Raw genomic sequence first — 26,437 nt, forward strand, 5'->3', positions numbered from 1 at the left:
TTTTTTTTTTTTTTTATAAGAATCTTTGTTTTGGGCTGCTTCAGGTCTTAGTTGCAGCACGTGGGATCGTCACTGTGTCTTACAGGCTCTTCATTGTGGTGCGAGGGGTTAGTTGCCCACGGCATGTGGGATCTCAGCAGTGGCCACAGGACTGGAAAAGGTCAGTTTTCATTCCAATCCCAAAGAAAGGCAGTGCCAAAGAATGTTCAAACTACTGCACAATTGCACTCGTCTCACAGGCTAGCAAAGTAATGCTCAAAATTCTCCAAGTGAGGCTTCAATAGTACGTGAACCGTGAATTTCCACATGTACAAGCTGGATTTAGAAAAGGCAGAGGAACCAGAGATCAAATTGCCAACATCTGTTGGACCATAGAAAAAGCAAGAGAATTCCAGAAATACATCTACTTCTGCTTTATTGACTATCCTGAAGCCTTTGACTGTGTGGATCACAATAAACTGTGGAAAATTCTTCAAGAGATGGGAACACCAGACCACCTGACCTGCCTCTTGAGAAATCTGTATGCAGGTCAAGACACAGCAGTTAGAACCAGGCATGGAACAACAGAGTGGTTCCAAATTAGGAAAGGAATACACCAGGGCTGTACACTGTCACCCTGCTTATTTAACTTATATGCAGATTACATCATGCAGAATGCCAGGCTGGATGAAGTACAAGCTGGACTCAAAATTGCTGGGAGAAATATCAATAACCTCAGATATGCAGATGATATTACCCTTATGGCAGAAAGCAAAGAAGAACTAAAGAGCCTCTTGATGAAGGTGAAAGAGGAGAATGAAAAAGCTGGCTTAAAACTCAAAATTCAAAAAACAAAGATCATGGCATCTGATCCCATCACTTCATGGCAAGTAGATGGGGAAAAAAGGAAACAGTGAGAGACTTTATTTTCCTGGGCTCCAAAATCACTACAGACGGTGACTGCAGCTATGAAATTAAAAGACACTTGCTCCTTGGAAGGGAATGTGCTTCCCTGGTGGCTCAGCTGGTAAAGAATCCATCTGCAATATGGGAGACCTGGGTTCAATCCTTGGGTTGGGAAGATAACCTGGAGAAAGGAAAAGCTACCCACTCCAGTATTCTGGCCAGGAGAAATCCATGGACTGTATAGTCCATGGGGTCACAAAGAGTCGGACATGACTGAACAACTTTCAGTCACTTGCTCCTGAGAAGAAAAGCTACAACAAACCTTGACAGCATATTAAAAAGCAGAGACATTACTTTGCCAACAAAGGTCCATCTAGTCAAAGCTATGGTTTTTCCAGTAGTCATGTATGGGTGTGAGAAAGAAAGCTGAGCACAGAAGAATTGATGATTTTGAACTCTGATTTTGCAGAAGACTCTAGAGAGTCCCTTGGATTGCAAGGAAATCCAACTGGCCAATCCTAAAGGAAATCAACCCTGAATATTCATTGGAAGAACCAATGCTGAAGCTGAAGCTCCAATACTTTGGCCACCTGATGAGAAGAGCTGACTCATTGGAAAAGATGCTGATGCTGGGAAAGATTGAAGACAGGAGGAGAAGGGGATAACAGAGGATGAGATGGTTGGATGGCATCACTGACTCAATGGACATGAGTTTGAGCAAGCTCTGGGAGATGGTGAAGGACAGGGAAGCCTGGCTTGCTGCAGTCCATGGGGTCGCAAATAGTTGAACTTGACTGAGCAACCAAACAACAGCAACAACAATGTGAGATCTTAGTTCCCCGACCAGAGATGGAGCCCACATCTCCTGCACTGAAGGGCAAATTCTTAACCACTGGACCACGAGGGAAGTCCCTCGTGATCATGGTATGTTATTAACTCCTTGCAAGTGGGTGTTCAGTCTAGCTGCCGTACTTTGTTCCATGAATGCTTGTTCCTTTCCTTCTGTGCAGCCACTTGGCGCTTTGGCAATCCCGTGAGAAAGGGCATGGGCCTTCCCTCAAGGAACCTCCACTCCAGTTAACTTTCTGAAAGGTCAGCAGTGACATTCCCAGCCCCCATAATGTCTCTTCATAGCATTTAACACTAGAGAAGCTTGCTTTCTTGAAATCTCTCTTGTCTTCATGATCCTAGAGGCCTCTGTTTTTTCTTGATCCATCTGATGGACTCCTCGCCCCCGCTATATGTAGGCATGCTCCAAGAGTCAGCCACCTTTCATTTTTTTCCCCTCTCTTTCTTTTTGGCCTTATTTCTTGGCGTGTGGAACTTCTGTGACCAGGGATCAAACCTGCGTACCCGGTGGTGGAAGTATGGAGTCTCAACTGCTGGACCACCAGGGAAGTCCGAGTCAACCATCCTTTTTTGTCTGTCTTTTTACTTCCTCCATTGATTCATTCCCTTGGCTTCATACGTCATCATTTTTTTTTTAATGACTCTAAAAAGTCTAGCTTTTACCCCTAATTTTTCTCTAGGCCCCCTGAGACAGTGCATGTCCTTCCAGCCCACCATCCACACTTTAAAAAAAAGAAAGGCAAAGTCAAACGTTCAGGAGAAAATTCCACTGGAAAACAAGATGAAAGTGACTGCCTATTTTCTACATCTACCTTCTGGTTTCACAAGCCTTGAATCGTGACATATTCTGCTGCTGCTGCTAAGTCGCTTCAGTTGTGTCCGATTCTGTGCGACCCCATAGACAGCAGCCCACCAGGCTCCTCCGTCCCTGGGATTCTCCAGGCAAGAGTACTGTAGTGGGTGGCAAATCACCCCCAATTAATTCTGTACTCCTAATTTCCTTAAGCTATTCACTTCTGCCCTCAGTTCAACTGCCATTCTCCTAACTGTTGTTCAGTCGCTAAGTCCTGTCTGACTCATTGCAACCCGTGGACTGTAGCTCACTCTTTTGTCCATGGATTTTTCCAGGCAAGAATACAATGGAGTGAGTTGCCCTTTCCTTCTCCAGGGGATCTTCCCAGACCGAGGATCAAACTCCCGTTTCTTGCATTGCAGGTGGATTCTTTACCACTGAGCCACCTGGGAAGCCCATTCTCCTCATTACCCAGGCTTGATTGTTACTTCCTACCACTGTTGCTGTTTTTATTCTGGAGAGGGAAGAATGAGCCCAGGGATTCCTATGGCCATAGGCAGTCACTTTCATCTTGTTTTCCGGTGGAATTTTCTCCTGAACGTTTGACTTTGCCTTTCTTTTTTTTTAAAGTGTGAATGGTGGGCTGGGAGGACGTGCGCTGTCTCAGGGCTGCTGGACTTTGTACCCGTAGGGCAGCACTCAGGTCAGGGGACGTGTCCCCTTTGCATGGTATGTTAATGGTGCCACCCAGAGCTGTGCAGCTCGGCACTGGGGGGGCGTCAGGTGGGAGGGCTTCTGAGCGGGAGGGATGCTGACCACTGCAATGGAAAGACTAACGAAGAAGTGGCATAGACTTCCCTGGTGGTCCAGTGGTGAAGACTCCGTGCTTCCAACACAGAGGGCCTGGGTTCGATCCCTGGTCAGGGAACTAAGACACCACATGCTGCACATGGCCAAAAAAATTTTTTTTAAAAAGAGTTGGTAGTTCAGCCCAGGAGGCAAGTTTCATTTCAGCGCAAGAAGGCAGTATAGGGTCATCGTTTTCCTGTTTGTCATCTACCTGGGGGAGTTAAGTTCTATGCTTGTCTACACAAATCCATACCGAGCTCTCTTTGTTACAGAGCCACCAAACTTGAGATCTGTGGCCGAGTGCTGTTTCCTCCAGTCCTTCCTATTCTTGGTTTAGGGACCACTGGCAGGAGTTTCTAAAAGGCAAGTTCCTGAAGCTGTGCTGTAAACTGTGATAGTCCCACTTTCCCTCGACACAGCTGGGCTCCTTTAGCCAGAGTTTCTGTCGGGTCCAAAGAGGTGGGCGACAGCGCAGGGCCCACTTCCGCCCGGTGTGCATAGTCCGCAGACTCCGCTCGCGTAGGTGACCACGCACGGGGTTCTGCCTGCAGTCCCTTCACTCTCTAGACCTTCCCGCTGCCTGCCATTCAGCTGAGCTGGCCGTTTCCTGTCTCAGGCTGAAGCTCACACCCCTGGCTTCCCTTTCTTCCCAAATTTCTAAGATCTCCCCCTTCCTCCACTTTCACTTCCTGAACTCCATGACTGCAGGAACGCAATCAGCAAGTTTGTGCCCTGTTTCTTTAGCAGGCTGACTCCTACTCACCCTTTATTAGTGGAAGTCACCATGGAGCTAGATAACACTCGTGGAACAGTGGAACCCTTCATATTAGCTGTGCTGGAAGTCTGACATGCAGCATTTTTAGTCCTTACAGGAATCTCTGAAGCTATTCGGTGAAATTCAGGTTTAGAGAGTTTAATAAGAGACGTGCCCTTGATTGCAGTTGACAATGGGGTGAGGGTGGCCCGCCTGAGTGCAGAATTTCTGCTAGCCGTCTTCCTAAGACCCTGGTTAGATATAGCCTCTTCCAGGAAGCCTCCCTGAGTGACCCTCCCACCCCACCCCTGCAGCCTTTGGTCATCGTCCCCAGTAATCCCTCTGTCATGTCAAGTTCAGGGCCTCTTAGAGGTGGTGGAGAAAGACTTCTGTTCTTCCTTTTTCTGAGGTTCCCAGTAAAGACTGAAAAGGTTCTAAGACAGGGTTAGAAGAGTATTAGGTATTTTTGTATGTATTTGCATTTAACCAAAGTCACATGTTTAATGTCTCCTCAAGCACATAGAAACCCCCAATAGAATCTAATTTTGGTACATACAAGGTAATTATAGGAGGTGCGACACTCATCAACCTCTCTGTGAAGGGTTGCATGGTAAATGGAACTTTGAATTTAAGGCTGTAGGAGGCACATCTCTCAATCCTTTCTGTGTATTTCTGTGACTAAACGTACTTTCTTTCCTTTTTAATAATATTTAAAATCCTTCAGAGGATGAGATGGTTGGATGGCATCACCGACTCAATGGACATGAGTTTGAGTAAACTCTGGAAGTTGGTGATAGACAGGGAGGTCTGGCATGTTGTGGTCCATGAGGTCGCGGAGAGTTAGATACGACTGAGCAACTGAACTGAACTGAAAGTCCTTGATGAGTATGAGGCTGTTGGCTAATTGTCCTTTCTGGATTCTGTGTTATCTGCTTCTCTGTTCGTAACTTCTAGCACAGAGCCAGGACTGGGAACACTGTCAGCTGTCTTTTCCTTTTAAATTGGAGGCTAATTGCTTTACAGTGTCATGTTAGTTTCTGCTGTACGACATGAATCAGCTATATTTATATACATATATCCCCTCCCTTCGGCCCTCCCTTGCCCACCCCATCCCATCCTCTAGGTCCTCACAGCACCGCTAAGCTCTCTGTTCTACACAGCAGCTTCCCGCAAGCTATCTGTTTGACGCGTGGCAGTGTATTGATGCCAGTGCTACCCTCCCAATTTGTCTCACCCTCCCCTTCCGCCCTGTGTCCATATGTGCATTCTCCATGTCTGTGGCTCTATTCTTGCCCTGTAAATAGGTTCATCAGTACCATTTTTAAAAATGCATGGACAATATTTGTTTTTCTCTTTCTTGCTTGCTTCTCTCTGTATGACAGACTCTCGGTTCATCCACATTACTCCAAATGACCCAATTTTGTTCCATTTTTATGGCTGAGTAGTATTCCATTATATACATGAATCACTGTAAGCTGTATTCCTCATTGGTTGATTGGTTGAATGAGTCGGTGAATGGTCTTAGAAAAGTCTGGAATTCGGAGCAGGTTTTGGTTGGGACCCCAGCACCTACATCTATCTCATAGCTCTCTGGCCTTGAGCAGGTTATGTAACCTCTCTGGCCTCAGCTTTTGTCATCTCAGAAACGGTGCTAATACCAACAGTACCTCTCTCAGAAGGACGATGGGAAGTCATCCGTGGGATGGCAAGGGTTAGCCTGCACATGCGTAGTGCTTGGGTCTGGGCGAGGAGGTGGAAGACAGGTCTGTGGGCCTCACTGTTAGGAAAGCAAGAGCCCCCAGCTGCTCCCCTCCCCTGTGCCTTTGCTTCCCTGATCAGCCAGGAGGGACCGATGTTTGGTGGCCCCAGGAGAATCTGCAAAGCCTCTGACTTGGTGTTCTGGGCCCCGCTTCCTTTCCCCATTCTGCTGCTAGATTGACAATGATATGCCGAGCTTACTTTGCAGTCTACAGAGCACTCTCACCCACATTGTCTTGCTTTAAAATTTTTCAGCATTGTAAAATTGTCTGTGGTTTCAGGAAATTCCTTCCCTTGTTATGATATGCCTGGTACTGGCCCCTCTCCTGATAATAGAGTTTTCACCAGGGACATTCGTTTCTATATTTATGGAGTTGTTTAGCAGCATTTTCTTTCTTTTCACCCTACCCCCAAGCCTGAGATTAGAAGAATCTCATAGAGAAAAGCCCCATTTCCAACCAGTTTCTGAGTAGTCAGATATAGAGTGCCCTTATACTGAGGGACAACTCTCCCTAACTATGTGGCAACTCTCCTTGGGCTCCCTTCCCTTTTCTGTCCATTTGGAATTGTCACCAAGTCTGAGGGCTTGGATGTAACATCATGGTGTTAAAATATATATATGAAAGTTTACTGTTTAATCATTTTAAAGTGTATTGTTCTGTGGCATTCAGCATTCACATTGCTACGCAATGATCACCACCATTCATCTCCTGAACTCCTCTCATCTTTCAAAACGGAGACTCTGGACCCATTAAAATGATAACTCCCGTTCTCCCACCCTCCCTGCAGGCCCTGGCAACCACCATCCTACTTTTTGTTGCTGTGAATCTGACGACTCTTGATTCCCTCCCATAAGTGGAATAATGCCGTGTTTGTCCTTTTGTGACAGGCTTCTTTCACTTAGCACACGTCCTCAAGGTTCATCCCTGTTTTAGCGCGTGTCAGAATTTCATTCCCGTTCAAGCCTTGCTAATATTCCATTGTACTGTCTTGTATTATCTACCACGTTTTGTTTGTCCATCTGTCTGTTGACGGATGCTTGAGTGCTTTCACTGTCTTTTGTCTCAGCTATGATGGTAGCTTCCTAATTGTTCTCTTTGCTTCCACTCTTTCATCTTCCAATCTGCTCTCCACTCAGTCTGAAACCGCAAATTGAACTTTGTTATTCTTCTTTAAGTTCTTCATTAACATTTCATTATGCTCAGAATAAAATCTAACCGTCTAAATCTGGCTCATGCTTCTGCAGCTGCTAAGTTGCTTCAGTCGTGTCCAACTCTGTGCGACCCCATAGATGGCCACCCACCAGGCTCTTCTGTCCCTGGGATTCTCCAGGCAAGAAGACTGGAGTGGGTTGCCATTTCCTTCTCCAAAGCATGCTTGCATGCTAAGGCACTTCAGTCGTGTCTGACTCTGTGCAACCCCATGGACAGCAGCCCACCAGACCCCTCTGTCCGCAGGATTCTCTAGGCAAGAGTACTGGAGTGGGTTGACATTTCCTTCTCCAAATCTGGCTCATAAGACCCTGTATTTACATAGTTCATAAAGTGAACTGGCTTTGCAACTTTATCCCATGCCACATCCTCCTGGTTCCCTCTATACTCAATTCAAGTGGTGTTTTTTTTTTTTTTTAATGATTTTATTTATTTTTGGCTGTGCTGGGTCTTTGTTGCTGTGTGGGTTTTTCTCTAGTTGTGCCAAGCAGAGGCTACTCTCTAGTTGCCATGTGCGGGCTTCTTGGCACGGGCTTCTCTTGTTACAGACCGTGGGCTCTGGGATGCGAAGGCTTCAGTAGTTGTGGCTCCTGGCTCTATAACAGTCTCAGTAGTTGAGGCGCGTGGGCTTAGTTGCTTCACGGCAGGTGGGATCTTCCCAGATCAGGGATCAAACCTGTGTCTCCTGCGATAGGCAGATTCTTTACCCCGGAGCTACCAAGGAAGCCCACTCAGTTCAAGTTCTTTCTTGTTAACTTTCTTCCCATCTCAGACTCTGTGTCTTTGGTTCCTTCTACCATGAATACATTCTTCTGCTTCTCATCCTTTTGGTAGTAGTCAAATGTAACCTCTTTGGAGAGAGCTCCTGTCACCCTGTGTGTTATAGAGGCCCCTTGTTATTCCTTTTCTAAACCCTTTATTGATTTGCAGGTGTTCTTACTTGTTTATAGTTCCCTTGTCCCATTGCTATTTTCTGCTCTTGGATAGAAACCCTTTGAAAGCAGGGTTTGTATCTATTTTATATCCTGAATATCTAGCAGGTCTTTATTAACAATTTTTTTAATGAATTAAGACATATCCTATTTTTTTAATGATGTTTGGGTGGAGATTCCACAATTGGTTCTGCTTTTCCGTTCCTTCCTTTTTGCTCACTCTTCCTTCATCCCACCTCTACCACCTTCCAAAGTGCTCGCATCCCTCCCTGAAGACTCATGGGCATGATATCATCATTCTTGCTTTAGAAAACTGGTTGAATGTTCATGGGTTCCTGCTGTCCAAAGGAAAGGTACCCAAAATTCTTTTAACTTTTTACCCTGAAAATGACCACCCTTCTAGCCTCTCTCCGTGTCTCTAGAAAGACAAGCTGATTTTACAGTGACCTAAGTAAGCAGGAAACTAAGATCATGGCATCTGGTCCCATCACTTCATGGGAAATAGATGGGGAAACAGTGGAAACAGTGTCAGACTTTATTTTTGGGGGCTCCAAAATCACTGCAGATGGTGATTGCAGCCATGAAATTAAAAGACGCTTACTCCTTGGAAGAAAAGTTATGACCAACGTAGATAGCATATTCAAAAGCAGAAACATTGCCAACAAAGGTCCATCTAGTCAAGGCTGTGGTTTTTCCAGTGGTCATGTACGGATGCGAGAGTTGGACTGTGAAGAAAGCTGAGCGCTGAAGAATTGATGCTTTTGAACTGTGGTGTTGGAGAAGACTCTTGGGAGTCCCTTGGACTGCAAGGAGATCCAACCAGTCCATTCTAAAGGAGATCAGTCCTGGGTGTTCTTTGGAAGGAATGATGCTAAAGCTGAAACTCCAGTACTTTGGCCACCTCATGCGAAGAGTTGACTCATTGGAAAAGACCCTGATGCTGGGAGGGATTGGGGGCAGGAGGAGAAGGGGACGACAGAGGATGAGATGGCTGGATGGCGTCACCGACTCGATGGACATGAGTTTGAGTGAACTCCAGGAGTTGGTGATGGACAGGGAAGCCTGGCGTGCTGCGATTCATGGGGTCGCAAAGAGTCAGACACAACTGAGCGACTGAATTGAACTGAACTGAAGTAAGCAAGGCAGAAAAATAAATCAAGCTTTCTGGTTTTTAAGTTAATTTTTATTGGAGTATGGTTGCTTTACAATGTTGTGTTAATTTCCACTGTATAGCAAAATGAATCAGCGATACAGATGTGTATGTCCCCTCTTCCTTGGATTTCCTTTGCATTTAGGTCACCACAGTGCATTAAGCAAAGTTTCTTGAAATTAAACCTTCTGGAGAGAGAAATCCACGTAATATTTTTCAAAGTGCTATAAATAAAACTTAGTGGAATTGAATCTTTTGCTATTTTATTATTGTTTAATTTACTCTGTGCTATGGGTAATAGTTGATTTTTGTTGAAATTCAGTCTCCTATCTATATTGGGAAATTTTCTGAAGAATTTATGTTCAGGCTCTAAGATTTTGAGATCTTTTTGGAATAAGTTCTCCCATTTTTAAACCACAGTGCTGGCCCAGCCTGGGTAGATTCTCTGCTTAGTGTATGACAGGCTGAAATCAAGGGTTGGCCACTGTGTTCTCATCTGGAACTCAGAGTCTCCTCTGAGCTGATGCCTACTGTTGGGAGAATTCAGCTGTTTGTGGTCATAGGATTGTTGTCTCCTTTTTCTTGCTGGCTTTCAGTTGGGTCCCACTCTCAGCTCCTAGAGGCTGCCTCAGGTCCTTGCCCTGTGGCCCGTGTCTCAGCAGTGGAGAACCTTCTTTTCACAGTTTGACGCTCCCTGACTTCCTCTTCTGCTACCAGCCAGAGAAAACTCCCTGCTTTTAAAGAGCCCATTGATTATGTTAAGTTTCTTGGACAGTCACCCTATCTTAAGGTCAATTAATTAGTTCCATTCTTGTATCTGCAAAACTCCCTTTGCCATGAATTATGTTGTTGTTCAGGTGCTAAGTCGTGTCCTACTCTTTGCAACCCCATGGACTGCAGCGTGCCCTGTCCTTCACTGTCTCCCAGAGTTTGCTCAAATTCATGTCCATTGAGTTAGTGATGCTATCTAACCATCTCATCCTATGCCGCCCCCTTCCCCTTTTGCTTTGTCATGCACAAAGACACAATCACAATAGTAACACCAGGGTGTGGAGATCACAGGCATCTCCGTAGAAATTTGCTTGCCACATTTTTTTCTCTCCCTGTTTTATTAGTTAGAATTGCATTTGCCTGTAAGTATCAGAACACTTGATTCTAATAACTTAATTTTTTTTCACATCACAATAAATACAGAGATGAGTGATCATTGATACTGGTTCAGTGGCTCAGTGACATCAGGATCAATGACTCTGTGACTCTCTGAGCCTTTCTTTGTGGTTTAGCAGCTCCAGCCATCATGACTGTAATCAAGAGAATGTGAGCGCGATTAGGACAGCGTGAGTACTACCTGTTACCTTCACTGGGAGTGCAAAACAAAGACAGAAAACACTTCTCAGGGCTTTATTTCTGACTGTACTTCCATTTCCGTCTCATTGGCCGGAACTTAGCCAAGCGGCCACCCCTAGGTTCAAGGAAGGCTGAGAAAGCAGGAATAAGAATTACCATGATGCCAATAATGACCTCTCCTCCAATGCTGGATGATAAGAGGAAATGGATGCTGACAATGTAGCTAACGTGTCTGTGGTACCTATTTTCTGGAAGGCAGAATGTGGCCTAGTGGAGGAAGCACAGAATTTAGAGTAAGAGGCTTGTGATCCTGTCCCACCTCTGTCGTGCCATGGTTAGCTGTGTGGCCTAAGGTTAGTCACATAGCCTCTCCGAGCCAGTTCCCTTATCTATCAAGTGAGAGAAATTTCTGCTTCGCTTATCTCAGTATTATTATAAAAATGGATCAAAATAACCCATGAGCTTCTTTGCACCCTGTAAATATATGTTAATTGTGGGTTTCGGTAAGTATTTGGTATAAGAAAATGGGGCTTCTCTGGTGGCTCAGTTGTTAAAGAATCCGCCTGTCAGTGGAAGGGACGTGGTTTCAATTCCTGGGTTAGGACGATCCCCTGGAGGAGGAAATGGCAATCCACCTCAGTATTCTTGTCTATGAAACCCCATGGACAGAGGAGCCTAGTGGGCTACAGTCTATGGGATTGCAAAAAGTTGGACACACCTGACCGACTAAAGCACCACCATAAAAATAAGAATGTATTTCATGGTTCTAAGAACTATTTATGTTCATAGACAATTTTTGACAGTAGTTATAATCTCTGAAATTTGATACATTTTACAATCCAAGACAGTTTCAATGAAATATAATAATAATATTTTGTTAAGCTTCTTGGAAGATCTTAGGGTTATGCTTAGGAAATGTGGCCATTGGGATGCACAGACTCCTCAAGATTCCTAGGAAACTGACACTCTCAGGATAGAATGTCCGAAATGTAAATGAAAAGAAATTACCCATGCCTACTTCCTGCTTTCGTACAGGGAGATATTAGTGTCTCTCTTTCAGATACAAAACTGAAGTAAGCGGAGATGAGTTTACAAGATGGAATAAGCCATCTTCTAAGAGTTCAAGGTGCTAGAAAGTGTTCTGCAAATTTGAAAGCTTGACCTCCTACTAAGGTCATTCACTGAACATGACATACTGTTCTGCCTAGGGGTGCGATTCAGGGTCACTGCCTCAGGAATGCACCAAGATGAAAGTCAAGTGTGGCTTCAACCCTTGACTCCCAATGTGGAGCCTTGAAGTTGTTGGATAGCACAGCCATCAAGGTTGTTTATTTTGAAGAAAAATCAATTTTTGTAATTATATTTATAATTATAATCTTGGGGTATACATATGCATGTACATACATATATTTATATGTGTATGTATTTGTATACATGTGTGTATATACACACACACACAAATAATATGACTTTAGGTGGGGCAAAAAGTGACATCTAGGGCTGGTAGATTGTGATGTACATGATTGAAAGAGACAAGTAGATGGAGTGAGTTTATGGAAAGTCCATATGGAAAGTATGGATACATACTGACTAAAAGTCGGACACGACTGAGCAACTGAACAACAATAAATAGTTGAAATATTTATTGTCTTCCTTCCTTTTAGAGCTCTTTCTCCTTTATGTGTAACTTGAGACGGGGGTATTCATTCTATTCACCAATTTCCAATGGAAGAAGAAGTATCAGTCTCTTTTTATTTTTTAAAAAATGAGATATTTAAATGAAAGAATGAAAGAAAAAATGGTGCAAGATATGAAGAACAAACAACCAGGGCCATCCTATTTTATGCTTTTAAGAATATCAAGGCATCTGTTAATTAAAGTGAGTGTGTGTGTGTGTGTGTGTGTTTTCCAGTAAACTCTGCTCAGGTTCTGTGAACATGAACTGTGTTCTCTCACAAAGGAAAAAAGTTTGAGAGAAGAAGGAAAAGAAACCATGTTCCAAGTCCTTAATCTGATTTGGGTCTTTGGTGCAGGATAGGCAGGCCTTCCAGGCTTCTGTTTATTCTGAGAATTCATGAAGCAAGCAGCATTGTTGCTTTAACTTCCTGATTAAACTTCTGTGATTTCTGCAGCCCACCGTGACAAAGGCTGCAGAGTGTAAAGCTATCTTGATACTATTTTGCATCTCTGTTCTGAGCACCATTCTGAACACACAGTAGATGCTTGGTGTAAATTGGTTGAATGTCCAGTTTTATAAGAAAGTTCTAAAGAAATGCAAAGAATTCCTACAGTCTTATTTTTCCTTTCTTCCCAGTTTTCCTTTTGACTTTGAGTTGCTTTTCCTTGATCAGGAAAAAGTTGAGGTTTTACTTTGGGGTTTGGAATTGGCACCAGTATCTAGTTTAAGATGTTTCTGCAGGAAGCCCCAATAACCGGCTGGATAGCATTTGCCGGTAACCTCAAAACCCAACAAGTGGATGCAGAGATTTGTTAAAGTAGCTGCCTAGTTGAATACCTATGACAAAAAGACATAGAAGGAAGATCACTAAATTCTCAGATTTACTTATTTATTTTTTAAAAAGTTATTTATTTGTACGTGTCTGCAGTGGGTCTTCGTTGCTGTGGGTGGGCTTTCTCTAGTTACAGTGAGTGGGGGCTACTCTCTAGTGGAGGCACATGGAGTTCTCACTGCTGTGGCTTCTCTTGTTCTTTCTCCCATGACATGTGGAGTCTTTCCTGACCAGGGATCGAACCCATGTGCCCTGCATTGGCAGGTGGATCCTTAACCGCTGGACCACCAGGGAAGCCCTAAATTCTCAGATTTAAATAAATTATGTTAGGTTGTTAGGTGGCATGTGTGTGTTCAGTCGCTCAGTCAAGTCCAGCTCTTTGTGGCCTCATGAATCGTAGCCCACCAGGCTCCTCTGTCCATGGAATCGTCTTAGGCAATAATACTTAAGTGGTTGCCACTTCCCACTCCAGGGGAATCTTCTGGACCCAGGAATCAAAGGCAAGTCTCCTGCGTTGACAGGTAAATTCTTTACCACTAGCGCCATCTGGGAAGCTCCTATGTTGCGTACCTAACCTAACAAAATAAACCATTGTCTCAGCTCTCCTGATAGCTCAGTTGGTAAAGAACCTGCCTGCAATGCAGGAGACCCCAGGACGATTCCTGGGTTGGGAAGATCCACTGGAGAAGGGATAGGCTACTCACTCCAGTATTCTTGGTCTTCCCTTGTGACTCAGCTGGCAAAGAATCCACCTGCAATATGGGAGACCTGAGTTCAATCCCTGGGTTGGGAAGATCCCCAGGAGATAAGGCTACCCACTCCAGTATTCTGGCCTAGAGAATTCCATGGACTGGATAGTCCATGGGGTTGCAAAGAGTAGGACATGACTGAGCAGCTTTCACTTGAAACCTGAAACCCTCAGCTCTGAAGGGATGGATTTAATCCATACAGCTGCATGAAACCCTCCTTTCCTTTTCACATGACTTATAAAAGTTCTATAAAACTTCTAATTTTATTTCTAGGACAGTATAAAATCCCCCTAGTTTAGATGATCAGACCTAGTCTCTTTCCTTTTTTAAAGAAATGAACACGTTAGTAAGAGACTGTTTCCAAGGAGGACTTCCACTTCTTGCTCTAACTGGTTAGCAGACTGGTCCTTCTGCAGTAAACAACCGCTAAACCCAGCAAAGTGTCGGAGGTCTGTTTTCAGATGTTGGGTAACAGGAAGCACGACAGTTCGATGCTAAGCAAAGGGCAACTCATGGGATGAGCCCAGGGTTCCCCGTCGCTGTTTTCCGGGAAAGAATTTCCTGAGTGCAGCACAGTATGCTAGAGTCTTGGCTGAGCACAGCAGTCCTGCTGAGCTAAGCAAACCCAGATTTGAGTTTGGGGCAGTGGAAGCAACTGGAATTCACAGGGCAGGGCTCTAGAGAGCAGAGGGCTGCCTGGGGCACGAGGAGGGAACAGAAGTGTGTCTGGTGTACCCAGGGAGTCCTTGGCCGGGTTCATGTGCACATTTACGTATCGAAACTGTGTGAGATTTATCAAAAAGTGGTGCCTTCAGGGTTGACGATCAGACAGAGACCAAAGGTCAAGCAATCCTGAGGGATACTGGGGATGCAGCCCAGCCACAGTGGAAAGGCCGCCTTAATAACACCCTGAGCATTCAGAAAAGTCACAAGAAATCTGTATCTTTGGGGCAAATGCTATGATTTCAAATGGAGTTGGTAATTTAAATAAATAAAGGTCTAGATGGTAAATATTTTAGGCCCTGTGAGCCATTCAATCTCTCTCACAGCTCCTCACTTCTGCTGTTATGGAGCAAAAGCATTCATAGATAATGTGTAAATGAACGGGTATGGTTTTGTTCTAATATCACTTTTTTTTTTTTTTAAACAAAGGCAGAGGGCTCGATTTGGGTCATCACTGTAGTTTGCCAACATTTACTCTAGGGTAAGATATGCAGATGACACCACCCTTATGGCAGAAAGTGAAGAGGAACTACAGAGCCTCTTGATGAAAGTGGAAGACGAGAGTGAAAAAGTTGGCTTAAAACTCAACATTTAGAAAACTAAGATCATGGCATCTGGTCCCATCACTTCATGGGAAATAGATGGGGAAACAGTGGAAACAGTGTCAGACTTTATTTTGGGGGGCTCCAAAATCACTGCAGATGGTGATTGCAGCCATGAAATTAAGACGCTTACTCCTTGGAAGGAAAGTTATGACCAACCTAGATAGCATATTCAAAAGCAGAGACATTACTTTGCTAACAAAGGTCCGTCTAGTCAAGGCTATGGGTTTTCCAGTGGTCATGGATGGATGTGAGAGTCGGACTGTGAAGAAGGCTGAGAGCTGAAGAATTGATGCTTTTGAAATGTGGTGTTGGAGAAGACTCTTGAGAGTCCCTTGGACTGCAGGGAGATCCAACCAGTCCATCCTAAAGGAGATCAGTTCTGGATATTCATTGGAAGGACTGATGTTGAAGCTGAAACTCCGGTACTTTGGCCACCTCATGCGAAGAGTTGACTCATTTGAAAAGACCCTGATGCTGGGAGGGATTGGGGGCAGGAGGAGAAGGGGATGACAGAGGATGAGATGGCTGGATGGCATCACCGACTCCATGGACATGAGTTTGGGTGAACTCCAGGAGTTGGTGATGGACAGAGAGGCCTGATGTGCTGCAATTCATGGGGTCGCAAAGAGTCGGACACAACTGAGCGATTGAAGTGAACTAAAGGCCTACTTTAAATCTACCCTGAGCCAAGAGCTATCAAGGAAATTTCAAGGGAAGTTGAGTTTGAAAGTTGAGTCCTGCAGTAGTTAGAGGAACTGGGGAACATTTCTGACCTTACAGAAATTCATCCAATGAAGTGGAAGACCAAGCCTATGCAAGATCAAGGGGAGACAGTTTGACTCCCACAGAAATTAATTCTGCAGAGGAAGATCAAATCCAGAATGTCTTCAGTCTTTCATCACAGAGGCATACAAAGAAATAGGAAAATAGTACCCATAGTGAAAAAAAAAGTTGTCAATAGACAGTAATCTCCAAATGGTCTAGAAGTTGGATTTGGCAGTCAAAGCCTTTAAAGCAGCTATTATAAATAAGTTTAAAGAACTAAAGAAAAATGTTGTTAGAATGAGTGAATATAAAGGCATCTCAGCAGATGAGTAGAACCTATAAAAGAATCTAATGAAAATCTTAGAGTGAGAAAGTTGAATAATTGAGATGAAAAATTCACAGGATGGGCTTAAGAGGAGAACAGAAGATGACAGAAGAGAGAGTGGACTTGAAGACAGATCAATAGGAGAAGAGATAGAGAAAAACATACCTGAAAAGTTAGTGGCATAATGTTCCCAAGTTTAATGAAACTATTAGCAAACATATTCAAAATCTTACACATCAAGTAGGATGAGTTATAAGAAAACCACATCTAGACATACAATAGTTAATTGCTCAAAACGAAAAACAAAAATTTCATAACAGAATAAGAATTACAACCAAACTTCTCATCAGAACAACAGGGACAAAAAGACAAGATACTGAAGAAAAAAAAGTCATACTCAAATTTCATGTCTAGTGCAAAGTATCCTTCAAAAACAAAGATGAATAACAGACTGTTTTGGAGCAGCTCTGTCCAACAGAAATATAGCGTAGGCTGCATATGTACTGTTTTACACTTTCTAATTGCCCCATTCAAAAACCTTAAACAGGTGAAATTCATTTTTAACAACATATTTTTAAACCTGGTATATTCTAAAATATGACCTCTTTAACATGAAATCCGTATAAAAATTATTAAATAGATTTTTTTTACATTTTTATATTTTTTGAAATCTGGTGTGTATGTTATACCTGAAGAACAGCTCCGTTTGGTCTAAGCACATTTTAATAGTTACCCGTGTCTGGTGGCTACTATATTGGAATCAAATAGCCTAGTTTTAGGTCAAAGAGAAAGGAGAATGGACAAGTCGCTCTGTATCCAGTTTGTTTCCCAATCTGTCTTACACATAGCATTTAAATTAACCTTTCTAAGATATTTACCAGTTCAGAAGGCCTGAAGAGGCCACCTACTATGTGGTAAGGTAAGTTCATCTGTTCATTCATTCATCTATTTACCCAATAAACATTTACTAAATGCTAGACCCTTGTCTACTAGTTGGAGGACATCACAAGAATAAAATCCAGTCCCTTTCCTCACAGGCTAATTGACATGATAGCCCCATTAGCCAACCAGTTCATTATCATTTGGTAAATGAGTGTAGGTAAGATACTGTCAGCATGCAGAGGACATGGGTGATGAGGAACCAGTGGGATTAGTGGGAGTTGGGAAAGGGTGCCCTACATCAGAGTTCTTCACTGCAAGCAACAGAAATGGACTCTGGCTAACACAAGGGGGAAAGGACTCTCTGGCTGTGGGGAGCCCCTGAGGACTTAATTTTAAGCAGAGCTCTGGCGTGGGCATTTTCAGGTTTTAAGCAGACCACACTGGCATAGTAGGTTGGACCACAGATTTAGAGGGGATGATGCTAAAGGCAGGGAGATAGATAAAGTGAAAGTCGCTCAGTCATGTCTGACTCTGCAACCCCATGGACTACACAGTCCATGGAATTCTCCAGGCCAGAATACTGGAGTGGGCAGCCTTTCCCTTCTCCAGGGGATCTTCTCAACCCAGGGATCAAACCCAGGTCTCCTGCATTGCAGGCGGATTCTTTACCAGCTGAGCCACCAGGGAAGGGAGATAGATAAGAGACTGGTAATTGTCTGAATGAGAGACTGAAGGGCTGAACCACAGCAATGGCTGTGGAAACAGAAAGGGTAGTTTTAAGAGTTCAAACTCTGAAATTCAGGACTGTCGCTGTTCCAGCCCCTCCTTTTCTAGTGCACTCAACTCAGTGCCACCCTCTTCAGATGAACAGAGCCTGACTCATGGTGACCTGGACATGCCATTTCTGCCCATTGTTCCCCGAATGCCTTTGCCCCTCTGCTTTTTTGGCTAGATTCCTCACTTCTTGTTTAAGATGTAGCTCGTGACCACCTACCACTCAAGCCCTGGATGGTCTCTTAACAACCTAACTCTCTGCCCGGGTGCTGTCATTGTTTTGTGACTAACTTGTCACAACAGGTTAAAGAGCTTGTAGACACGTGAGTCGCTCAGTCGTGTCTGACTCTTTGTGACCCCATGGACTGCAGCCCGCCAGGCTCCTCTGTCCATGGGATTCTCCAGGCAAGAGTAGTGGAGTGGGTGGCCATTCCCTTCTCCGGGGGATCTTCCTGACCCAAGGATCGAACCTGGGTCTCCCACATTGCAAGCAGATTCTTTGCCCTCTGAGCCACCAGGAAGTTTATTGTTGTTTCAACGTCACTGTCATTAATGACAACCACCGGTAGGCTACTAGGGTCTACTGATGCTTTCTCTTTCTCCTGGGTACTGTCAGGCCCTAGAGTGGGGTCCCACACAGTACCCTGTACGTGTTCCCGATGATGCTGACCCCCGGCTTTGTGGGACACACGGGGGTCCGGGTGTGGCTGGTAGCATCCATCACCAGACTCCTGCTCAGTGCAGACTTATCCATCTCCCTAAAGCACATTTCTTGAGTCACTCTCTACTCGTAAGCTTCCCATGGCCCCCTGAAATCTTCTTCTCAGATTTAAGATCCATCGGTCCTTTCTCCCCACATTTCCCCAGTTGTCATCAGACTGACTTCTTCAATGGCCCAGAAACAAGCCCCACGAAGGTCTGATTCTTAATTGTCACTGAGGCTGACCCTCGTTCCAAGGGTGTCCGTCCTTTTTCCTTCTGGTGGTTCAGAGCCAAGTGAAAAAAGTGCAAGCGTTAGTCGCTCAGTCATGTCCGACTCTTTGTGACACCATGGACTGTAGCCCACCAGGCTCCTCTGACCATGGAATTTTCCAGGCAAGAGGACTGCAGTGGGTAGCCATTCCCTAGTCTCCAGAGGATCTTCCGACCCAGGGATTGAATCCTGGTCTCCTGCATTGCAGATGCATTCTTTACCACCTGAGCCACCAGGGAAACCCTGATATCTTTCAGCGAAGAATGTCTTTCAAATCCAAAGTCCTGCTCAATCCCTGATGGTTCTAGCCCTTGCAGATCTCTCTGTGGCAAACTTTTGCAGCATTTCTGGTGTGTCCTCCAGCAGGCAGTTATTCCCAGATTTGTTGTGTTTGCTGTTCTGAGCATCTTCACCTCTACAGCTAGATTGCGAGCTGCCTGATCTCTCAGTATCTCAGTGCCTAATACATTTCTGGACACCTAGGGCTTGTGAATGCATAGTAAGAGGTTGCCATAAGGCCAATCTGTTTCTCAGGCCCTCATCTTCTCCGTCAACTGCATTCTCCACACCCACATTTGAGTGTTGTTAGGGAAGTCGAGGAAGAAGCTTCTCTCTGCAATGGCAGCCCAGAAACTTCAGCGAGGTTTTGAGTGGCTCTTGGTCAACCCTGTTGCTGATGGTGAGTCATTGCTCATTTGTGGTGAGTCTAAGCCTCACTTCATGATTCATGTTCTAAAAATGGGGTGAGGTTTTTGCAGAGAAGCCAGTTCTGGTCTGAACGTGGCCTCATGGTGATCAGGTTCCTCTGTGGGCTCCCAGCTCTCCTGAAGGTCAGGCATCTCAGGGTTCCCCAGATGTGGCTGGTTTGTGGCAGACACCTAGAATCGATTTTACAGGGTTAGGATAGGGTGTTCCTGGTACTCAGTGCTGTCCCTCAGGCTTTCTTGAGACTTCTCATGATCTGCAAAGAGCTCAAGTCTGGATCTGGGATGGACTAGAAAGGGGAGATAAATCTTCCGGGCTCCTCTTTTGTTCATACTTCTGAGTAGGTGTCTTGGTTTCTCGGCCAGAATGCGCTTGCATCCAGGAAGAGGGTGTTGAGTGTTTGACTCCACTTAGCATCTGGGAGAACTGCTCTAAGAAGGAGTTGAAAAGGGAAATCACTATAAAATCTGAATGGGTCAGTGACAGAAATGGGGTGGTTTCACGAAATTTCCTTTCTGATCTCAAAACTTCCACTAGTAAGCCATGTACCATTGTGCAAGTCGTTTACCTAGAGGAATGATGGCCATAGCTGGCATTTTTAAGAGTTTGGATTAGAGCCTGGCACACACAGTAAGCCTTCTGGAAACTCACCTGCTATGATCATCACCATTGTTACAGAGCATTCTTTAGCACCAGTGCTATGCACTTGATGTCTGATATCTTACTTAATCCTTACAATATTGATGTGTTTTGTTTTTCTTGCTGCACTGGGGTGAGCTGAGGCTTACAGACTATACATGATTCAAATCCAGATGGTGGGACTCCCCAGCCTATCTCAGTCTCTGTTGTTGTTCTGCCTGACTTCCCTGGGCCTCAGTTTTGGTTGTTTTGTTTTGTTTCTTTGTCTGTTTTTTATCTGTAGAAGTTGAAAGCTGGGCTACTGGTCTTTAAAATCTCTGAGTTCTAAAATTTCTAGCTGTTTTGTCCATTATCTTCACCCTTTTCCCTGTCTTTCTCGGCTTCCCCTCACCCACCCACTTTCATCCGTGAATTTCACGGGATTCATCATCACGGGATGGACGGGATATTTTCCCCATTGAGCTATGAGGCTGCATGTGTCAGCATGTGGACTTGTACTGTGGCTTTGTGGTGGTCGTTGTTGGAGCTAGTTTACACGCTGCTGTTGTTGGAGAGAGGGAATCTGACTCTTCAATTTTACTGTCTTAACTTGGCCTGCAGCCATTACCACACTGAGCAATGCTAGCATTTGACGGGCTGGAGAGAGGCTTATGGAGGAAGCCCACCAGACTCAGCTCTTTGGGTCTGTGAGCTCTACATGGTTATCTGGTGAGATCTGGTTGGAGCAGTCGTTCTCCAGGCTCTTTGCACATGTCTGGTCCCATGACTTGTAAGGATCTTAGGAGAGGCACTTGAAAGAGAACTTTCAATTCTCTGCACAGCTTGGATTCCCTTGCAGATGTTCAGTGAGGAGTTTCACCAATCATTTCATTATAGTTCCATTGGAATTGATGTCTGTAGAGTGCTTCCGTTGGGGGATAGTCTATATATTATATTCTCCAGTATTTTTGTTTGTGGCTGTGAGCCAAAGATCAGAGTGCTTTGGCATCAGAAGACCTGGGTTCAAGTGTTGCATCCGTCACTTCCTAACTTGGAGCATCTAATACACCTGCTTGTGATGACCTCTACTTGACTCATTTTTGGTGGTCTCTTACTGTGGAATAAGAAGAATCTATGTCACTATCCTAGGATATGTGAATTCTTCCACTTAGAAACCTGGAGGAAACATCTAAAGAATCTTAGGGTACCATACAAAAGCCTCAAAACAACACAAGCTTTGGATAAGTCGCTTAACTTCCCTCAGCCCACATTTCTTCATCTGTGAAAGAATTATGGTAATAACCTGTCTTACCCAACTACAGTGTCTATTGAATCAAAGTATGGTATGAAAATAGGTTTCTGAAAATTATAGATTCTATAAGAAACATTATTTAATTTTAGGAAGTATCATGCAGCAAAATTAATTGTTGTAATTACCAAAAATACAAAAGCTATTAAACATTTCTGTTCTGGTTATCCTCAGCATAGAATATTTACTGCAGGTAATAACCTGTAGTAAAATTTCAACATTTTCTTTCTATCATGCACCAGCTAGAAGGCTATGAGTTAAATTGTTCTAGACTAAAATGGATATTGAGTATCCAGTTAATAAGAACTGATACTGTTCAAGGTGGATAGTAACTCTTATGTGGAAACATTAATTTTGTATTAATTCTGGGGATTAATTAATTACATTAATTTTGCATTTTCAGATTTTACTAATTCATTGCAAGATCAAGAGTTAGATTCCCCTCTTGCACTATTAGTGGGAATGTAAATTGATACAGCCACTATGGAAAACAGTGTGGAGATTCCTTAAAAAATAGGAATAAAACCACCCTGCAGCAAAGCTTGCAATAGCCAGTACATGAAAGCAACCTAGGTGTCCTTTGACAGATGAATGGATAAAGAAGTTGGAGTACACATATACCATGAAATATTACTCAGCCATCAAAAGAAACGAATTTGAATGAGTTCTAGTGAGGTGGATAAACCTAGAGCCTGTGATACAGAGTGAAGTAAGTCAAGAAGAGAAAAACAAATATCATATGTTAATGCTTATATATGGAGTCTACAAAAATGGTACAGATGAACCTATTTGCAGGGCAGGAATAGAGACACAAACAAGAGAGCAGTGGGGGAGGAGAGGGTGGGATGAATCGGGGGAGTAGCATGGAAATATATACATTACTACATGTAGAGTAGATAGCTGGTGGGAAGTTGCCTGTATAACACGGAGCTGAACACACAGTGCTCTGTGACAGCCTAGACGGGTGGAATGGGGGTGGTGGGAGGCAGGCTCATGGAGACGTGTGTGTGCTTATTCACGCTGTTGTATGGCAGAAACCAACACAACATTGTAAAGCAATTACGCTCCAATTAAAAAAAAAAGAAGTTGTAAAAAAAAAAGTCATTAATAGTACAAACAGTATTAGAAGTTTATTAAGTATCCTTCCGTGGAACATAATTGCACCATGAGTACAGGCTACCCTTTTACATGCTAATTCAAATCGACCTAGAATGCAAATGTGTTTTTTTTAACTCATATTTTCCACTAAAGCAAATATGCCCTACCCCCTTACTCCAAATGAACAAAATAAATCCATTTCTGTTTTTCTTGACTGGTAAATTGTGCTCAGAGATACCATCTGGAGATGGTTGGGTTTCTGCCAAAGGTTTAAATCAGGCTTGCAAAGAGCTACCTGCCTAAGGCAAGACACCACGCTGATTTAATAGGAAAGAACGTGCTTTTATTTTGCCATCTGGTAAAGAAAAGTGAAAGCTCTTTGAAAAATGCTGGTATTAGTTTTACAATGATGGTATTATATTATAGATAAAAATTAGTTTCAAAATATAGTAATTGGAAACATTTGAGAATCTGTTTGCTAAAATGTGTGTGATTATTTGTAAATCTGTCCTGATGCTGGGAAAGATTGAGGGCAGAAGGAGAAGAGGGTGTCAGAGGATGAGATGGTCGGACAGCATCACTGATGCAATGAACAAGAATCTGGGCAAACTCTGGGAGACGGTGAGGGACAGTGAGGCCTGGCGTGCTGCAGTCTGTGGGGTCGCAAAGAGCTGGACACGACTGGGCAACTGAACAATGGCAACAACATTTGTAAATCTTATATGAAGGTACACGCAGAGATCTCCATGCTCATGAAAGATATTTCTACATGAGAAGTGAGGGCAAGACAGGGACAGAGAAAGGGAAATAGGTTGGAAATGACCCAGGTCTCCTGGTGGACATTGTGGCAAGCCCAGATCTGTGTGGACTGGTTATAATGTGATGGTTATCCCCTTTTAATTTTTATTATTTTTTTTTAAACAGATTTCTGCTTGGCAGATTAGCCAAAGGCAAGAGAGGCTACTCTGTTCGTGTTTTGCATCCACGACAGACCCCAGGCCCACGTCCACTGTGCTCCCAGACCCCCACCCAGCCCCAGACATCGCTCTGGGGTCTGCCTGAGGCCTGCAGTGTGAAGATGCCCAGCACCTTCCTAGCATGACGACCCTGGACCATGTGATCGCCACCCACCAGTCCGAGTGGGTCTCCTTCAATGAGGAGCCACTCTTTCCCGTCCCTTCTGAGGGTAAGGAGAGCTTTCATTGCCTACGTGGAGAAATTAACGAAGGACCACACCTGTGTGTTGTGGCTTCTATTGGAGCGTTCTTTCCAGGGGATCTTTTATTTAATGTTTTATTTATTTATTTTTTGGCTGTGCTAGGTCTGGGTTGCTTTGCATGGGCTTTTTCTAGGTGCGCCGGGCGGGGGCCACTCTCTCGGTCAGCCTGCAGTATGCGGGTTTAGCACTGTGGTGTCTTCTCTTGCCGTGGAGCACGGGCCCTCGGAGCGTGTGGCTTCCATAATTGTAGCACGGAGGCCGGTTAGCTGTGGTGTGCAGGCTGTCGAGTGCTGGCTCAGTAGTGCTGGCGCACGGGCTTAGTTGCTCCATGGCATGTGGAGTCTTCCCGGACCGGGGATCAAACCTGTGTCCTCTGCATTGACAGGCAGATTCTTATCCATTGTGCCACCAGGAAGTCCTCAGTGGGATATTGATAAGGAAAAAGTCAGTTTATCACCTTCCTCAGATGCAGATGTTTTTCACTTAAGAGGCTCAAAGGAAGCATCTTAGGAATCTCAGAGCTCCCAAACAAAGACCTGGAAACACCAGAAGCCCCCAAAGACCTGGAAGAACCATAAGTATTAGCTGCTTTCTTCCAATGAATGTAAACTTCATATTTACCAAGTCCATGGAATATAGAGTCTATGGAATTCTCCAGGCCAGAATACTGGAGTGGGTAGCCTTTCCCTTCTCCAGGGGACCTTCCCAACCCAGGGATCGACCCCAGGTCTCCTGCGTTGTGGGCTGATTCTTTACCAACTGAGCCACAAGGGAAGCCCAAGAATACTGGAGTGGGTAGCCTATCCCTTCTCCAGGGGATCTTCGTGACCCAGGAATCAAACCAGGGTCTTCTGCATTACAGGCTGATTCCTTACCAACTGAGCTGTCAGGGAAGCCCTGAATATAAGCTTCCTATTTACCAAGTACTTTACACTCAGTCTTTTTGGTTATTACTCTCCACAGCCATTCGGATTGTTTCAGTTTTCAAAGGATAGTTGTCAAAAAGAGTGACAGGCACTCGAACCAGATCCCTTGGGCTGAAATCCTGGCTCCGTCATGGATGTGGATAATTGGGTGGATGATTTGTTTACCTCCCCGGGTGGTAGTTCATCTGAGCAATATGGATAATCAGAGTGCCGACCTGAGGGTGGCCGTGAGGATTAAGTGATTAACATATAAAAAACCACTTACAACAGTGATGGGCAATGCAGAGAACTCAGTAATTGTCACTCGTGACCATGGTGAAGGTGGCCAGGTTGACTTCTGTGGAACTGTGCTCGAGGGTGAAGATCAAGGTAGGATGCAGGAGCTTTTTACAGAGCTTTGTCAGCTGGTTCTGTTCCATGGCCACTGCTACTGCCACCTGAATCATCCCAGCTCCATTTACAGCACTTGGAAAGCAGGGTTTACAGGTGTGCTGTCCAGCTTGCTAGCCATGTAACTGTGGAGTCCTTAAAACACGGCTAGTCTGAATTGAGACGCACTGTAAACTGGGCTTCCCCAGTGGCTCAGATGGTAAAGAATCCGCCTGCAATGCAGGAGATCGGGATTTGATCTCTGGGTCAGGAAGAGCCTCTGGAGAAGGAAATGACAGCCCACTCCAGTATTCTTGCCTGGGGAAATCCCACGGACAGAGGAGCTTGGTGGGCTACAGCCCATGGGGTCAAAAGAGTTGGACATGACTGAGCGACTAACACTTTCACTTCAAGAAATGTGAAATATCCGCACTAAATTCTGAGGACCTAGTTAAATGTTTCATTAACAATTTTTTATCACTTAAATGTTGGAATTGTACATTTTCAACAAATTGAGTTGAAATACATTATTAAAAATAGTTTCCCCTGTTTCTTTTTCTTTTTTAAATGTGGCTACTGGAAAATTTTAAAATTTAGGAATAGATGGGAAAACAGTGGAAACAGTGGCTGACTTTATTTTTCTGGGCTCCAAAATCACTGCAGATGGTGATTACAGCCATGAAATTAAAAGATGCTTGCTCCTTGGAAGGAAAGTTATGACCAACCTAGACAGCATATTAAAAAGCAGAGACATTACTTTGCCAACAAAGGTCCATCTAGTCAAGGCTATGGTTTTTCCAGTAGTCATGTATGTGAGAGTTGGACTATAAAGAAAGCTGAGCGCCGAAGAATTGATGCCTTTGAACTGTGGTGTTGGAGAAGACTCTTGAGAGTCCCTTGGACTGCAAGGAGATCCAGCCAGTCCATTCTAAAGGAGATCAGCCCTGGGTGTTCATTGGAGGGACTGATGTTGAAGCTGAAACTCCAATATTTGGCCACCTGATGAGAAGAGCTGACTCATTTGAAAAGATCCTGATGCTGAGAAAGATTGAGGGCAGGAGGAGTAGAGGACTACAGAGGATGAGATGGATGGCATCACTGACTCAACGGACATGGGTTTGGGTGCCGGGGTCCAGCCCCAGCTGATCCAGGGTATTCGAAGGAGAGACGGCATAGGCGAGGGTCAGGAAACAACTGCTTAATTACACGTTAATTAAGGATACAAAGAGTAATAGAATGAGGATAGCTCAGTAGGAAAATTCAGTGGAGAAAAGAGGCCGAGTAGCTTGGTTTACGCGGGAGACCAATAAAACTTCAAGACAAGAAGTTTGCACCACTTACGTAGGCCGCAGGCGTCCT

At 44.3% G+C, this 26,437-nt stretch overlaps 1 protein-coding gene and 1 non-coding gene across 5 annotated transcripts in view; both read left to right on the forward strand.

Moving 5' to 3' along the window:
• Positions 1–26,437, forward strand: part of STON2 (stonin 2) — a 170,703-nt gene that overhangs the window by 19,959 nt on the left and 124,307 nt on the right. For all 4 annotated transcript variants that reach the window (XM_006049560.4, XM_006049558.4, XM_006049559.4 and 1 more), the window contains exon 2: positions 23,489–23,750. In XM_006049560.4, coding sequence (XP_006049622.4) covers positions 23,663–23,750 — 88 coding nt within the window. In that variant the 5' untranslated portion in view covers positions 23,489–23,662. The remainder of the gene's footprint in view (positions 1–23,488; positions 23,751–26,437) is intronic.
• On the forward strand, positions 3,383–3,455 carry TRNAG-UCC. Its single transcript has one exon. It is a non-coding gene; the product is annotated as a tRNA-Gly (tRNA).

The sequence above is a fragment of the Bubalus bubalis genome, chromosome 11 (assembly GCF_019923935.1).
Source record: "Bubalus bubalis isolate 160015118507 breed Murrah chromosome 11, NDDB_SH_1, whole genome shotgun sequence".
In the NCBI taxonomy this organism is placed as follows: Eukaryota; Metazoa; Chordata; class Mammalia; order Artiodactyla; family Bovidae; genus Bubalus; species Bubalus bubalis.